The sequence below is a fragment of the Mustela erminea genome, chromosome 13 (genome assembly GCF_009829155.1).
Source record: "Mustela erminea isolate mMusErm1 chromosome 13, mMusErm1.Pri, whole genome shotgun sequence".
Lineage (NCBI taxonomy): Eukaryota > Metazoa > Chordata > Mammalia > Carnivora > Mustelidae > Mustela > Mustela erminea.
Genome location: NC_045626.1, coordinates 34,952,943 through 34,970,163, shown reverse-complemented (window position 1 = coordinate 34,970,163; position 17,221 = coordinate 34,952,943). Strand labels below are relative to the sequence as shown.

The window sequence follows — 17,221 nt, the reverse complement described above, 5'->3', positions numbered from 1 at the left end:
CTCTTCTCCTTCGTGAACCAGAGTACAGGGTTTTATTCATAGCAGATCTGAAATCCCCTTTCCCTGCTGCCTTGCAGCTAAGGTGACCACAGGACACAGTTCTGGCCAGTGAGACATACACTGAAGTCTACTGGGAAGGGGCCTCGGGGAAACCTTTTGCATTTTGGATAAAAGGGATAGACGCAGCTGCATTTACTCTGCTTGATTGTGGATGTGATGCATAGAGCTGCGGCAGCCATTTTATAACCATGAGGGAAGAGCCGCTGACATTGTTATGCTGCCAAACCTCAGAATCTGTGATACGCAAAAAACCCAAGCTCCATTTGTTGAAGCCACTGAAGTCAAATGTATTTCTAACTGACAGGATAGTGATTGCAACTGAGGTTCAAAGAGATTAAGTGGTTTCCTAAGGGCATACCATTAGGATCCACGCAGAGCTGAAGCTGGAATCTGATACTGCTTTCCACACAAAAGCAATGCTTTCCAATCTAAAGGCAGATCTCCTCTGCGGTGACATGTATAGGGCCTTGCCCTGCCTTATGTGGACCCCGGGGGCTCTAGCACTGAGGCCAGAATCTCCTGTGGGAACAGCTTGGTCTTGGCCTTAGGTGACAGGGACTGAGGAAGAAACACTATTCCTGCCCATTGTGAAGCTCTGGTTTTCTGCACAGCTGGTACCACGGGATTCAGTAGAGGGTGCATGGGCCTTGGAGCCAGACCTCTCCCTGGCCACATGACCCCAAGAAAGCCCGTTCACCTCAGAGTCCTCTTCCATAAGACAGTGCTAGCAATCCTTACTTGAGAGCCCCAGTGCGATGCTACCTGGGCTCACAAGCGGGATCATCCTTGTGATGTGTCTGGCACATGGTGAGCACCCAGTGAATGGCTGTTGTCATCATGGCTTGAGAGACAGGCCTCTGTCATCCTCCCTCCTATTCGAGAGTATGGAGTCAGGAGCCAGAGCAGATCTGCAGGAAATTCAGGCAGTGCCCTGCCCGTAGCCCCTTGCTCTCCTCACCGTCATGACCGTGGCCTCCCTTCCAGCTGCCAGCATCTGCACCTGCTGTCTGAGGGATTTCTTGGATCAAGGCGCCCACTCTGTCCACCCATGTGGCCAGCCACGGAGAGCTGAGGATTTCCTGGTCCCCGCACACATTCTCAACCAAAGACTGGTGGGAATTGGGTGGGTGACTCTGGGAAGTGTGACCCACATTGGGGCTAGAGGTCCCAGTGGGACTAAGTACCACTCACGGTGGAAGCTAGTCTGTCTGATGGACACACACTTGATCGATCTCTTTCCCTCCTGTAATACTTCCTCACTTTCTATTCATGTTTCCTGGGGTCACTATCCAAAAAAACCACTTGTACTCAAACGCTTGTCTAAGGGTCTGCTACTGGGAGCATTCAAAAGAAGTTATTATCTTTCAGAGCCTGAAGTTAGGCCAGTGGCCATCAAATTTTTGTGCACACGAATCTTCTAGAGCTCTTATTAAAATGCAGTGGGGTACAGTCTCAGTGACAGGACTCAGTCCAGGGTGGGGCCCAAGACTGCATTTCTTTTTTTTTTCCTTTTTTTTTTCTTTTTTTGACAGACAGAGATCACAAGTAGGCAGAGAGGCAGGCAGAGAGAGAGAGGAGGAAGCAGGCACCCTGCCGAGCAGAGAGCCCGACTCAGGGCTCGATCCCAGGAACCCGGGATCATGACCAGAGCGGAAGGCAGAGACCTCAACCCACTGAGCCACCCAGGTGCCCCCAAGACTGCATTTCTAAAAAGCACACTGACATTGCTGACGCGCAGGTCCCACAAACACACTTGGGCCAGGGCGTGGACTCCAGTGCTGCTGACCCTGGTCAGACAGAAGGGAGACCTCTGTGGCTTAGAGCAACCTGGGAGAGCTTGCTAGAGGAAGTGGGGGAGTGGTGCTTGATGCTAAGTCTTGGAGCCCTGGGAGGACTGTGGGGGTGAGAAGCAGGAGTCGGGCTTTTCCAGGGAGGAGGGAAACAGAGGATTGCTGGGCCTGAAGCCATGCCCAGAGTGAGCAGAATGTCAGTGTGACTCATCTGCCTGTGACTGGGGCCTGCAGGATGTCGGGGCGGGAGGTTCTGCAGAGCAGCGGTGCAAGGAAGGCCTTCTCATCCCTAACGTGAGAAAATCCAGACTCCTGGCTCCCCAAAGTCTTCTCTCCTTACTACCTTTCTCATTCCCCTCCCTTGTACACACTTGAATTCTATCTCCCCTCCATGAAGCCCTTTCTGGTCATTCCAGGTCATAGTCATCTTGCTCTTTTTTTTTAAAGATTTTATTTATTTATTATTTGAGAGAGAGAGAGAGAAAGAGAACGCGAGCAGGAGGAGGGGAAGAGGGAGAGAGAGAGAAGCACGCTCCTCACTGAGCAGGGAGCCCCATGCGGGCCTCCATCCCAGGACCCTGAGCTCATGGTCTTAGCTAAAGGCAGACACTTAACAGACTGAGCCACCCAGGTGTCCCATCTTGCTCTTCTGAAATGTAACAGGACATATGGTCTAAACTACACATTTGATCATTTTATATTTTAATTGTCCTGTGACTATTTCACATATGAATTAGGAGTCACCAGATTTTACTGTAACAATGAACCCTGTGGTCATTCACACTGACATTGCTGTTTCAGCATTCATAATAATACTTGGATTATTTATAGCAATCCACAGCATATAAAGGTCTTACACATACGATTTTCATTATAGAATTAAGAGAGAGGTCCAGAAAGGTCAGGTGGCTTGTCCTAAGTCATCCAGCCGGTGGGGTAGAGGGTGACAAGTGCGATAAGTGGGTGGCGCGGAGCATTTGGCATCATGTGGCCTCTTCGCTGAACACAAGAGTTGGGCGCACCAGGCTCCCTTGCTTTGTGCCGCCTCAGCCACAGGGGAGGAAGCCACTTGCCTGGTGCCCCCTGGTGGTCTAGTTGAGAACACTGCCAATGCCTTTGATCAAAACATACTTGAACCATAATAAATGGGGATGCTGACAGACCACATCCCCTGAATTTCAGCCCTTTTCTCTTTACAACAAGAATTTTCACGAATAATTGAAGAATGAGGAGCCACAGTGCTTTCTGCCAGCATCACCTCGGGTTGCCCGTCTTTGTGGGGACATGGCAAATGGTAATGGTAATGACTCCATACTGGAGTCAAGAGTCACTTGCCAAAAACATGGGGACATGTTCCCACCTAGGCCAGTGTGGGCAGTGCAGGGGAGGCAAAGGCCTGGGTGGGAGGACTCTGAGATGTCTCTGTGCGCAGGGGAGTGAAGAGTCTCTGCGTAGAAGCGAGGGAGGTGGACTGGGGCCAAGGCCTGGACTGGAGTGGGGGAGGAGAGGCAGGAACAGAGGGTGCCTATCTCGTGCTTGCTGTCTGGATTTCAGGCATTTCTGACTTCCCTCTGGGAACTCTGGTGTTCCCTTCTGCTTGATGTACTCTCAGCCCCAGCCCTCCTATCCGTGGTGCGGTCTGAGAGGCTGCCAGATCTGCTTCCTGGCACGATGGGGATCCTGCAGAGGGAGGAGCTGGAGAAACCCCACACGTGGGTGGGCTGCGGATGCCTGGTTTCTGGTCCCCGCTCTGCTTCAAGGAAACCTGCAACTCCTTCCTCTCAGATCGTGGGTTCCCACTTTTGGAGATACTTCCTCCCTGCCATGGAAGAGCCATTCGTTTGTCCATTTCTCTGGGTTTTAGGTTGAACTATGTTCCCCCCAAAAGATGTCGAAGTCCTAACTGCCACCCAGTACTCATGAATGTGACCTTATTTGAAATAGGGCCTTTGCAGAATTTTGCAGAAGTAATCGAGTTTAAGATGAGGACATGTGACTGGTGTGCCCTTATCAGAGGGGAAGGTTGGACACAGACACACATACAGGGAAGGTGATGGGACGCCACAGAAGAACATTATCTACAAGCCAGAACACCTAAGGCTCCCAGAAATGAGGAGAGAGGCCTGGAATAGACTCTCCCTCATAGCCCTCAGTAGGAATCAACCTTGCCAACAACTTGATCTTGGACTTCTAGCCCCAGAACTGTAAAACAACAAATTTCTGTTATGTAAGCTCCCCAGTGTGGTACTTTGTTTCAACAATCTCCAAGCTAAGACACTCAGGAGGAAGAAGGACAGCAGGACTGGGGAGCTGGAGGTGGGCAGGGATCTGGCTTGTGACCCCAGCGCGGAAAGCAGAGACACACAAAGGTGGCAGGGGCTAGGGGAGAAGATGCATGTGCCGACACGACCCAGGCTCACTGCACAGAGACAGGCGCCAACCCCGGGCCCAGAGGACAGACAAATGGAAATACACCATATCTCTAAAATAAAACTCTTTGATTGTGCCAATCACCAGAAGTTGTAAAACTACCCTGAAGAATTAACAGCCTCCGTACATGCTAACTACATCCATCATAAATTCGTCTTTAGTTTCTGTTATCATATCACTGTCTCTGGGGACCCCTGGCTTGTCATCATTTGCCCTTTATAATTTATTCATCTTGTTCTTGCCTGCATCCTTTCTACTTATCATTCATCTTTACAGTTGTACATAAAATTGGATGGATCCTTCCATAGCACGGTTGTCAGGAGGGAGATGGGCCTCATCAGGAAGCCCCAGGAAAGCTGGAGCAGGTCCCGCTAGAGTCTTGGAGGGTGTCAAGGTGGAGACAGGGTGCACAGAGGGAGAAAGAGGGAGAGCCAGAGGGAGGGAGGCGGAGAGGGGAGAGCCAGAAGAGGCAAGTGAGAATGATAAATGAAGACAGGGTAGAAAACAAAAGGGGGAAAAGAGGAAGAGAAAAATGACCAGGAGGAAGAGAAAGGTGGAAGAAACAGGCATAGAGAAAAGGGAAAAAGAGAAAGAATGGAAGACAAGACGGGACTCAGGCAAAGGAAAGGTGGGCAAACAGAGGAGGCATCCAGAGCCTGCAGGAGCCAAGGGTGGGGAGGTGCAGCTAGAAATCCAATTAGGGTTGTTTTGTTTTTTAATTTTCCATTTTAACATCTTTCCTGGTATATTCAAAGAAGGTAACACTGAATTTCCGTAGGAATGACTGGTCCTGAGTTGCGGGGACCTGTGTCTGGAGGTGTGATGGCAGTGATGTTACATGTCTAGTGGGCTGAACCCAAGGCTGGGGGTGGGAGACAGACAGAGAGCAGTGTGTTGGTTTGCTTTGTATTCTTGGGTTGCCAGAGTGAGGGCACAAAAGCCAATCTTTAACTAGTGAATTGGAACTTTAATGTTTACCAAGCAGATACAGCTCCCACTCTCCCCACGCCCTCCTCCCCTTGCCAGCTCACTCTCCTGTTCTCTTCCCTGTCCGCTCCTTCCTCTTGCTGTTTCCACAAGCCTCCTGCTAATCGAACCTAGCTTTTCCCCCTTAGCAGCCCTGGCGAAGAGCCCTTTCTGCTGTCAGAGGAGCAAAGTGCTGGTCACTACTGGCCATGTTGCCTGGTTTTCCTTATCCAGTCTCTCCCCAGAGGCCCTACGTTTCTAACTTTGGAAACAGATGGGGTCTTCCTGGAGACAATTGCCTGCAAAGTCCCAAGGGGGCTGAGACTAAGGAGCAGGGGCCTATTTTAAGGAACAGAATTCTTCCAAGAGGTCTCCTATGCATACTCAGGCCCCAGGGAACTCTCTGAGTGGACCCCTCTGGCCCAGCTCACAGCTCCTGACTTGTCATTCATGCCTTGTGTTCAAGGCTGATTCTCAGACCAGTGCGCTCATCTCAAACACCTGTCCTTCTCCCGACTCCTTATTCCCAGCCTACTCATATCCTGGACAAAACCTTGAGCTATTCCTATACCCCACAGTTATCTGGATCCCCCCAAAAGCAACTGGTAGTGCTAAAAAAGATAGGTGGGTGTCCTGGTGCTGGTCCTGGCTTGGCCATTTGTTAATTATGTGACTTTGGACAAATTGCTTAATCTAAGCCTGGGTTTCTACACGTGTGTAGGGTAATCCTGATAATTTCCTCTTAGGGTAGTTGTGAAGATAAAATGAGGTAATGGAGGTAACATGCTTGCTTCCCGTCCATCAGATAGTAATGCTTAAATTAATAAATTTTAGTTGTTATTATCGAGCAACTGTCCACACTACCCATTTTATAATAGCCTGCTGCCTTGTAGTGTTGATATTTTTGTGCATGTGTGTGGCTTCTGTCTCTAACTTGATGGAAACCTCCGAGAGGGATAGGGATGAGTTTTTCTAAACATGTATTTGCCAGGATGCCTAGCACAGTGCCGAGGACACACTCAGGAAATGTATGTTGATGGATTGAGAAACTGTCCCATGTTGGCTATACCCTACAAGTAGGGGAACAAATGTTGGATATGAAAGAGGGTGGGCTGAAGAGGGGTAGGGGGCTGGGAAAGAGCAATCAAGAGTGTAAGGAAGACATAAAGATGGAGAGTTTAGAAGAGTGGAATCACTCTGCCTAGATCCTGGCAGAAGATACTGCTTCAAAAGGACCCTGAAGAGCTTTTGTGGTTTAATAATCTCATTTTAACCAAGTCATGCTGAACTCAAAAATAATAATCCATTTGTGACACTGGTCCAGGAATAATTCCATCAGCCATCCCAGGAACTTTGGTTAGGGCGGTTCCCAGGGACAATGACCTCTGACTTGCAAGAATAGCCATTGTGGAATGGTTTCTGAGCTTCCACTCACCCCAAGAGAAATGTCAGTTTCCTTCTCAGTCCCTAAATGGAGACCCATATTGAAGGGCATCTCTAGTTTTACCTCTGTTGTTTTGTTGTTGTTTTCGGTGATGGTGATGTGCGTGTGTGTGCGCGCGCGCGCATCAACAATGGTACTGTTCTCATTGCTGCCGACAGGCAAGCCCTGGAACTTGCTGGGAAACAGGATGGGTTGCTTGCACTATTTTCTCCCCTCTTTTTCTTTTCAGTGAAAAAGTGGAGGGTTGGTTTTAATGGACTGATTTTAATGGATTTTGAAGTCTGGAAAAGTGCCTAAATTGCTGAGGTTACCAGTTTTCTAGGTGCTTTTTTCAATTGCTTTCTTCTTAGTCTGACACAGAGTGTGCTCACTGGGGCACCTAATGTGGTCAAGCCAAACAAGAAGAGGTCTCTCTCTGCGCCCCCGCAACCAAACAGGTGGCCAAGAGCACAGTCTCAGCTGGTGGAAATACCTCTCATTTGGTTAGGGTGACAGCATTTTGCTTGGTCCTGTCCCTGCATTTGCTAGCATCATACTTTCTCTGATCTCAAAGGAGAGAACCACAATAATAACACCAGTTCTGCTTTCTGGAATCCACTTTAAAGCATAATTTTATTTGATCATTTTGTTTTTCATTTGTTTCCATGTGAATGTGGGTGGAGACCATAGGCCCTGGGAAGTTTGAGCTTCAATCTTGTCTTTTCTCTATGTCCCTCCACCCTGTTCCCTGCCCACCCACCCCCCAAGGCTGTGCCTTCCCTGAGAATTGTGATGAGGTCTTTGAGGCCACGAGTCTCCCTGTGAGGCCTTTGAAGAAAGAACAAGCATTCCAGGCACTGCAAGGGGACTCCAGGCTATGTTTTAGCCCCACCATTGGCTTCTCCTCACCCCTCCCATCTCCCAACATACATTCACGTTTCTTTTTGTCCTTTCTCCCAAACTTGCCCAACTTGTCTTTGTGATTTCAGAAAAATGCCACTGGATCTCCCAGTATGAAGGATTAGCGAAGATTATGGGGAACAGTGTTAATTATCGGCGGAAGGGGGGCTGGCACGTCGCTCCAATGTGCTCCTGATTTCCCCTGGGCCTTTCTGCCTGGTAATAAGCCTGCTTTAATCTGGCAGGCCCCTTGGTGAAATCAGCACCACGGACAGTGGTATTGATTGCTTCTGAGAAACCATCACAGCTGCTCAACCAAATTACCTTTGATATGTGACCTTTAATGTAATTACTGCAACATCAAAGTATTTCTATAAATTATTAAAGAACTAATACACTCCATCATTTAGCTATTCTATTATATGTAAAATAAACAACCACAAGTTAATGTTAGATCCTGAACAATCCACACTTGCTACTGAAATTCTCCCAGTCCCCTTTCTCTCCCCCTTCAAAATCCTGAGTGTCTCCCTCCCACCTTCTCTTTCTCTTTCTCCATCTAATTCCCAGCTTTTAGCCATCACAAAACTCCCCGGCAATCTCTCTCAGGCTGATGAAGGGCCTCCCAAAACAATACGGTATTTTCTTCCATTTGGGTGGTTCTAAAATATCTATCACAATCTCCCCCAAAACAAAGTACTATAAACACTTTATTAATCAGCACAAACCTTTCTCAGAAGGCTTTGATTATCTTACAATATGGCTTTATGCTTCACACATAACATGGGGCGATGTGGAGCATATTTCTGCCATCTTACAGAGGGCACCCAGAAAGTAATTACTATAATATATGTGCGTGTAGCCGCGCCACTAAAAAACCAACTGGGGAATGGCCACCGTGCCAGAGCTGGGCTCCACACAAAAACCTGTGCGGGGCACGATTTCCATACATTTGCATCCGCGGGTATGTTATTAAGATGACTCAGCCCCGTGCTTTGCAATCACAAGTACCAAAATACAATACAAAGGCTGTCTTAATGGAAGGAAGGCCCTCCCCTCCCCTCAATGGGTAAAGAAGGATCTGTGATGCAAAGGAAAGCTGCCCCGACCCAGGGTTGCATTTTCTGTCTACCTGGTTAACCTTTCCCGCTGTGGGGCAGAAATGGAAACGTGTGTTTACATACGGGTTTGCTCGGTAAGAATGTAAACATGCATGTGTAAACACCGGTGGGCACACACACAGAATACACGTGCTCCCCTGCAGTGTCCATTGTATAAGCTTAACCACCGTATATTTGCAAATTCTTTAAATAATGCCCACCAACACTCACATCTTTCCATTTATCTTTAGATACTCGGTGAGCCGTATATCTACCCCCCCCCCATCTCTCTGAACCCACAGGAGAGACCGCGCAGACCCTTGACCCGAGGAACACTTCTTATTTTATGGTGATGAACTAGCCGCGATAATAGCCATGGCTGATATCACACCCAGTTAGGGGGGCCATAAATAATTCTCTTCTCCCCCGCACAGAAGCTATAAACCAGGGCTGAGGCGCGATAGTTTATCAAAGACGAGGGCTGGCTCCTTAAATAAACCGCGGTGATCTCACTTGCGGCGCCGAGCCTGGGCGAGGAGGCGCCCCCTCCCGCCCCGGCCCCCACCCCCACCCCAGGAACAGTCCGTGTCCGACGTCGATCCGCCGGCGCTCGGGCGGCCCCGCCACTGGGGGCCCCGTGGGGCCGGCGGAGCCTGCTCTGGGCTCCGGGGACCCAGGGCACTCTGCGTCCCCGCCCCGGCTGCCCGCGCGGGAAGTGCGCGGAGCAGGGACCAGATCGGAGGCGTCGGGAGGGCCAGGGGAGGAGCCGCGCCCCAGCTCCGCGGCCACGGCCGCGTTCGCCCCCCGCCCGGGATTCCGTCGGGCCTGGACGGCGGGCTGAGGATGCCGCGGGGCAAGCTCGGAGACCGGCGCCCACGCTCCCTCGTCCGGGCCCCGCGCCTCCAGGCTTTTGGGGGCGCCGGGGGCGGCGCGCCAGCTCCGGAGCGGAGGCAGGCGCGCGCCCGGGGCCCGCGATCCCCCCCGCCGGCCGCGACGCAGCCCGGCCTCCTGAAGTCGCCCCCTGTCGGCGCGTCGGTCGCTCGCGCCTCGGCGGGCGCCACTTACCCCGGGCAGAGTCTTCTGCTCGTGCAGCGCGCTCTGGGCCTTCAGCGCTGACTCACGCTCGCAGTAGGTGAGGAAAGCGCAGCCTAGGGAGGGAAGCAAGCGCCGAGAAGGGTCAGTGGGGCGCCCCCGGGCCGCCGACGCGCCCTCTCGCCCGCCCTCCAGTCTCGGCCCCTCCCCGCTCTGGGTCCCTCTCCCCACCTCTCTCTCTCCTGTGCACTCCACTGGAGCTTTCTTGCCTCTCCGTTTTCCTGTCTGTCTGCTTTTTGTCCCTCGCGTTGCTTTTCTGTTTTGCTCACTCGCCGAAGTCTCCCCACCCTGCATCTCCCCCCCCACGCCCCCGCCCCCTCTCCCCGCGGGTCCCTTCCTGTCCCTGTGCCCTGTGCCCTGTGCCTCGGCCTCTCCCTCCCTTCTTCTCTCCCTTCTTCACCCCCCTCCCCCGCTGTTTTGTCTTAGCTCCACACCCAGTACCTCCTGGAAGGGACAGCTCCCAGCCCTCACCCCCCCACTTCTAGTCACAGTGCGCCATGAACTCGTTCTGGCCCCTTCCGGAGTGCTGCTGGCTGCTCCATCAGGGATGATGGAAGGACCCTCGAGACCTGCCCCTACCAAATAAAGTCTCCATCTGTAGGGAGGACCCTAGGCCTGTCTGTACTAATAAAGTGAGTGGGGCTGTCCATGTGTCCCCTGCCACCCCATGTGCAGTGACATCTTCACACCCCTCCAGTTAGAGGGCTTCTTGGGCATATCGAGCCCACCAACGCTCAACAGGAGCTGAGGCCCACTCTTGCTCTGCCTCTAATTCCCTGGGCGACCCTGGCAAATTCCGTCCCCTGTGCGGCCTTAGTCTCCTCGTGTGTGCATTGAGAGGGCTGACCCACTGGGCTCTGCGGTCACTCCAGTATAGTTTTCCCCTTAAGTGACTGACCGTGCCTCACCAGGGAATCTGTATTTTACAGAACAATGTACCTAACTCACAGGGTGACTCTTTCTGCTGGCCCTTCAGGCATGGTGACCAAGCAAAGAGCATGCTTGCTAGTAGGAGAGTCTTTCTGGCAGTTCCCGCAAACAGCCGGGTGTCAGGGGCCTCTTCCTCTGCCTGTAGACATGGCCGAGTATGGCTTCTGAGGCCTGTAAGACCTAGGCCGTAGGGGAAGTCAAAAAGCCACCTTTGGCCAACAGAAGGTTTTAGTCTCCTGGGGACCGTCACCTCAAGCTTTCGGAAGCACCCTGCAGCCGGGCCACCTCCCTTGTTTCCCAGGCTTCTTCCCCTCCACTGCCCCTCTTCCTTTGTTCTCACGATCTTCTCACCTGCTCTGCCTTCTTGGCCCATGCTCCCATCTTCAATCCCACCCTTCTTTCAAGAATCCGATCAAGTTCCCCTGATTCTGAGCAGCCCTTCTTGACCGCTCTGGTCCATCCCAAGACAACCTCACGTCCATCCCAAGCCACCTATTCTCTGGCCATTTGTTAACTACTTCCCAGGTGCCCGCTGTGTGCCAGGCTCTGTGGCCTAGGCCCTCTTCCGGTGAGGTCTGCAGGCTGGTGGAGCCTATACCAACTCTCGTGACCAGGCTTTCTCTGGCTTCTTGCTCTCCGGGGAACAGAGTGCTCCCAGCATCCTCTGCAGATCTTTTCTCCTCCACCACCTACTGCTGGGGCGGGGGGGTGGGGGAGCGGGGGACACAACCCTTCCTTCTCTTCCAGTATAGAAATTGGTCCTGGGGTGCCTGGGTGGCTCAGTCCTTAAGCATCTGCCTTCAGCTCAGGTCATGATCCCAAGGTCCTGGGATCGAGCCACACATTGGGCTCCCTACTTGGCGGGAAGCCTGCTTCTCCCTCTCCCACTCCCCCTGCTTGTGTTCTCTCTCTTTCTGTGTCTCTCTCCGTCAAATAAATCAATAAAATCTTAAAAAAAAAAAAAAAAGGAATTGGTCTGCCTCCCTTCCCCTTAGGAGAGGGAATGTATGATCCCCTATGGAAGGGAATGTATGATCGAAGGGGACAGAAAGGAGGAAGGAAGCAGGGAGAGATACCGCGGAGGCAGAAACTCTCAGCAACCTGTGGGCTCTGCGCCTTCCCCACCTCCAACTCTTGCCCCAGGCTGGGGGGGACCTGTGAGTGCCAGGAAGTCTCCCCCTCCACTCCATCCCATTCCTCCCCATCCAGACCCCAGATCACCCCGCCTTCCCCCCCCTCCTCCCTCCTCCCTCCTCCCTCCCGGTCCTGGTCCTGGCAGACGGTTATTGATGGAGACACCAGGGGACTGAAATGAATAGTGGTCAGAGGCCCCCATGACGTCCTCCCTCGTGCCGCTGCCTGCCTCTCTGGGGGCCTCTTTCCTCCCGTCCCTTTCCTGGCCTTGTCCTCTGCCTGTGTCTGCCTGCGCCTGGGAGGCAGCCACTGTCTTGCTGCAGGCAGGCCAGCCAGCGAGGGACAAGGTCAGGGGCAGGTGTGGAGAGGGAGGAGAAGGGGAATGGGAAGAAGAGGAAGGTGGCAGGAGGAGGAGGGAACAGGGAGAAGAAAGGAGGAGTAGGAGGAGGTTAGAGGCAGGCCAGGAAGGGGGAGTAGGAGGAAGAAGGGGAGAAAATGGCCCCCCTGTTGTGGCCCTGGATGACGGGTAACGGTCCCGGGAAAGAGAAAGAATCTGTTGCTTTTGTCCAGCTTCCAGGAATTTCTGCCAGTGTTTCTGAGACCTCACAGCCGCTGTGAACCAGAATCTTTGAGGGAACCCCCAGGCCCCATGTCACGGTCCCTGACATCTCCTCCCCTTGACCTCGCCTCCTTCGGTTCTCCTCTTGCCTACCCTCTTGCCTCCTTCCTATTTCTCAGCTCTGCTAGACACACTGTGCCTAAGGACTTCTGCACGGATTCGCCCCGCTCTCTGCGGCCTGGCTCCTTCGCTGCCCCCAGGTTTCCGCTTGAATGTGACCTAGTGATGCCCCTTCTGACCTCCTTTCACGCAGCACCCCTCCCCCAGCACACACTTCCTCTCCGACCTCTGTCCTGTTTTCGCTTCAGTTTGGCGCCCCACTGAGCTGTTAACCTTACACGTTGGTTCCTTGATTGGCAGTTGCCCCGCCCTCCGAGGGAGGTCAGGGACTTGCTTCTGTCCCTTTCCAGCTTGGTTCTCCAAGCCCCCAACAGGAGATCCCGGGAGGTGGGATCTCAATACATATTGGTCAAGAGCCCGCAATCCTGCCTGGCAACTTGTGCGGGACCAATGGGGGGCGCGGTGCCCTCATCTATAAAAGGGGAGAGCCATCCCCCTCAGAGGTTGGTGGGGAGACCTACTAGTCAGCGGGTAGTCAACAACCTCTGCAGAGCATGGCCTAAACAGAAACTCGCTCTCGTGGGCATGAGATCAGCAGGAGTCCCTCTGCACGTCTGCCAGGCAGACCAGCCTTACAAGAGGCGCTGGCTGGGGGAGACCCCTGGGCCCTGCTTAAGTGCCAGTCCAGTGCGATGGCTCAGCTCAATACATCTCACTAGGGTTCTTAAAAAAAAAAAAAAAAAAAAAAAAAAGCAGATATAGCTAAACAGCTATTAACTGCTGACCACAATGTGCGCAAAGGGTCTGTATTTGCTCCCTCGTGGAGGGTAGAGCCCTGGGGGACCAGCAGCCTGGCTGGGAAGCCGGGTCTTGCCCAGCAGGGTGGGCCTGAGGTGGAGACTCAGGTGGGACTCAGGGTGGCCAGGCCTCACTTGCTGGCACTCTCTGGTCTCCCATATGTAGGGCAGGGGCTTGGGGCACACAGAAACCCGCTGGGAAACGCTAGTCTTAACTTCCTGGTGTTCACTGCCACTCCTCACGGGAGTTGTGGAGTTGGGGAGGAGGCTTCCAGCTGCAAGGATGTGGAAGGGACCCTCAGCTCAGGGCTCACCAACGCTGCCCTGCTCCGCCCTCTGGGACATGCTGAGCTGACCTGTCCCCAGACCAGAGATGCAGCTATGAGGCTGCTTAGGAATTCACAGTCTATTCAGGAAATGGGATTGCCCCCCAGAGCAGCTGCTACTGAGCCAGCAGGGCCTGGGAGAGGAGGCTAGGCCAGGCTCTGCACCTTGGGGAGGTCTGAGAAGGGAGCCCCTCTCCCTGAGGAAGGGGCTGGTGGCCCAGCATACCCTCCCCGGCCTAGCCCTACAAGTGGACTCTTCCCCTGTGCTCACAGAAAGAAGAGGAGTCCACTGTGGCCTTTTGGAAAAGCAGAACAATTGAAAGGCACCGAGAGGTCTCTCAGCGCAGAGACGGTTTTATGTTTCAACCGTGGAATACTCTATAGCCGTTAAAATGCTGAAATGGTCCTCGATGTACGAGCGTGGGAAGCCACAGTCAGCAGCGAAAAGCAGAGTCGTGAAACAGCATACACCGCGTACATGCAGTGACGACACAGTCCATTAGTTCCATGTGCGCCTGAATCTGTATTTACACCATGGCACAAAGTCTAGAAGGTATCTCACCAAGCTGGAAACAGGGAGTCTGTGAGAAGGTGGGGCGTATTGATGAAGTCCCAGAACCTAAGTCAGGTTCGGTGGGGTGAGGAGGTTCGGAGCCGACGACTAAAGAAAGAATTCTTAAGACGTCATTGGTGCAAAATGGTGGTTTATTAAAGCACGGGGACAGGGCCCGTGGGCAGGCAGAGATGCGGCCGCCCCGGGTTGTGAAGGTGGGCATGTTATATACCCCACGGTTGGGTAGGTGAGGACAAAGGGGTGTTCAGAAGGGCTATTGGGGCAAAGAATACTATCAGGATATTGAAGGCTTAGTTGTTATCGAGTAAAGACAATTGGAAGTCTGGTGGAATGTTCCATTCCTGCTATCAAGCATCCTTGTTAATAAGATTTAGGTTTAGAAGAAATTTAACTTTATTTACTTTTCCTTCTACTTCCACCTCCTTCGGTTTTTATGGAGGGGAGGGTAACATTAGGCTTGAGGAACTGAGTTCTGTGTCTTTGGAGATTGGGCTATTGATAAGGTAACTTCTTTGTTGTAAATCTCAAGGATATTTGCAAACCAAGTCCTACCTTGCAGGACTGTGATCTCTGCAAGTTAACTATTTATCGTTTTATGGCGGTCAGGGGTGCCTGAGGAATGCTACACATATGGAGGGGAGCGGATGAAAGGGGGGGGATGCAAGGCGCCAGCTTTTGCTTTGTCTCCAGCCAGCCTCTTGCTCCCTCATCAGTATCACCCATAACATTAACTTTTTTCAGTTTGATCCACGCAGTTAGACACCATGCATCCCAGTTAGACTCATGTATCACTTGCACAATTAATTTTAAAGAAAAAAAAAAAAGCTACGCCAAAGAAGATAGGACGACAGGGGAGGTGGTGCGAGTGGGTGAGCCAGACTCATAGTCCCTTATGAGGGGACAGTCAAAGATCACTGGACATCAGCTTCCTGGCAAATTCTTCGTGAGGGAAATTATCACGTGAGGGTCCGCCTGTGTCCTGGTCTCAAAGCTTCCAGGAACTGAGTTAGATTCCCGCCACCCAGCAAGCGATGCTGAGGCGGGATCTGAGGTGGGGAGTGCAGAAATGACTCTCCGTGGGGCTAGGATCTCACAGCTCGGCTCCTGTTTTTCCTGTCCCACCGTCCTGGAGGAAGGGTCCCCCAGCACCAGCCCCTCCCACAAGTCTCCCATCCCTCTGGAATCATGGACCTGAGCAGAACAGAACTGCAGCCCAGCAGAGCAGGGATGGACTTTGGAAATCATGGTGGGGGTGGGAATGGGTGCAAAGAGATGTCACACGTTGAGACAAGTGCCATGACAATGCTACCCGCAGCAGCTGTAGCCCGGGGTTCCCTGCACGAGGCAGCCCCCACCCTCCTGCCTCTCTTCTGAGGCTCTCACTTCTACCATGTGCCCTGAACACTGGCCTAGACCTGCGCTCACTGGTCCTCATGCTGACGGTTAACCTCTTCCCACTCATCCTACGTATTTACTTGTCCTTCCCATCTATTCCTTGGCTTGTGTCTCTGAAGAGACTATCCACTGTGTGAAGGCTAAGGGCTTCGAAATGGAGGACTGAGCTTCTGGCTCAGGCACCTCAGGGCTGGGAGACCTAGAGAGCCATGGGGGTGGGGGAAGGCGAGCCACCTGGCCTGCAGAGAGATTGGGAAGGCCTCGGGCAGAAAAGGAGGGGGAGGGGGTAGAAAGGTGTGGCCAGGAGTGGTTGAGCCTGAGCCCTGGAGCCTTGGGGAGGCAGGCGGAGCTGGGAGGGTGGCGCTGTGCTGAGGTGCAGGGGGCCCGCAGACACTCCCCTCCAGCTGGGCCAGGGGGCACCACTGGTTCCCGAGAAGGTGGGTGGGTGCCCTCTCCCACGTGGGGGTAAAACACAGCCTTGCAGAATTAATTGCGAGAGATGGCAGTAATTTACAAAGCCCCCGTGTGCAGGGATAAAAGGCCCTTGTCATTGTGAAGCGAAGGAAGTACAATTTCCTGCCCAACTCCAAGCAGGGCCTAAGCCTGGGGTGTAATCATCATCACGGAAGGGAAGGCTCCCGATGTGCACCCCCCCCCCCAACCCACCCAGCCAAGCCTTGGCTTCCCACTAATTGAATTACCGAATTAGCTGGAGGAAGGTGGCCCTAGGATAGGGAGATCTGGACTTTAATAAAACATCAGATCCTTCGGGGCCTGCACTTGGCTGGCCTGGAGGAAGTGAGAGGAAGCCAGAGCCTGGGAACGGGGTGGGGAAGGAAAGCAAGCAGGAAACGCACCAACCAGCCAGACCAGTGGGTCAAGCCAGGGGCTCCCTGTTCAGTGCGGCCCTCTTAGGCTGTCCAGGAAGATCCCCTTCCCACCCCAAATCTCCACCCGTAGACCTGCCTGGTTCTTGAAATCCCATTCTCAGAGCACCACCCCTCAGTGGTTCTCACCGAGTCTGCACCTGAAAATCACCTGGAGAATCTTAAAAAACAGACACAGGCCCTGCCGCAGAGAAATGAAGGCAGAATCTCTGGGGGCGGATGGAGAAGGAGGGAGAGAGGGAACATCCGCCAGCCTCCCAGAAAAGAGGGTCATGGGTGTTCTGAGGCCAAATCCGCCCCCTTCTCCCTGCCCCAATCCAGTTCCCCTCCCCCATGGTCTGGGTGGGCAAGGGTTACCTCTCTGGTGCTTTCTGGAGCAAAACACCCCTTCCTCCCTTCTTATGCATGTGGGAGACAGAGCTGCAGAGCTGTTCCTCACCTACACATTCTCCCTCTGGGAATATCTTCCCACCTGGGTGCTCGTCCCCGGTCTGTACCTCCTTTAAGACCCACCGCTTTGGGTCTCTGGGTCTGTGCAGCCAAGGACCCCCACAGTCTCACCTCACCTTCTTCTGGTTCCTGCCCCAAGGGTGAGCCTTGTCTGCTCACTTGAGAATGGGCCCTTGGGGCTCAGCAGAGCCTGGTGACTGGCAGGAGAAAGAAACCAGGAGACTGTGAACCGTCTCTGCCTCTCTTTCCCAGCCCAGTCCCCAGCTGATCCTCCTGCCTTCTTTCCAG

At 53.1% G+C, this 17,221-nt stretch overlaps 1 protein-coding gene across 50 annotated transcripts in view; it reads right to left on the bottom strand.

Annotated features, from left to right (window-relative positions):
• The window catches only part of CELF4 (CUGBP Elav-like family member 4), a 289,407-nt gene that overhangs the window by 202,866 nt on the left and 69,320 nt on the right, over nucleotides 1-17,221 (bottom strand). For all 50 annotated transcript variants that reach the window (XM_032310485.1, XM_032310475.1, XM_032310476.1 and 47 more), the window contains exon 2: nucleotides 9,735-9,817. In XM_032310485.1, the coding sequence (XP_032166376.1) occupies nucleotides 9,735-9,817 (83 nt within the window). The remainder of the gene's footprint in view (nucleotides 1-9,734; nucleotides 9,818-17,221) is intronic.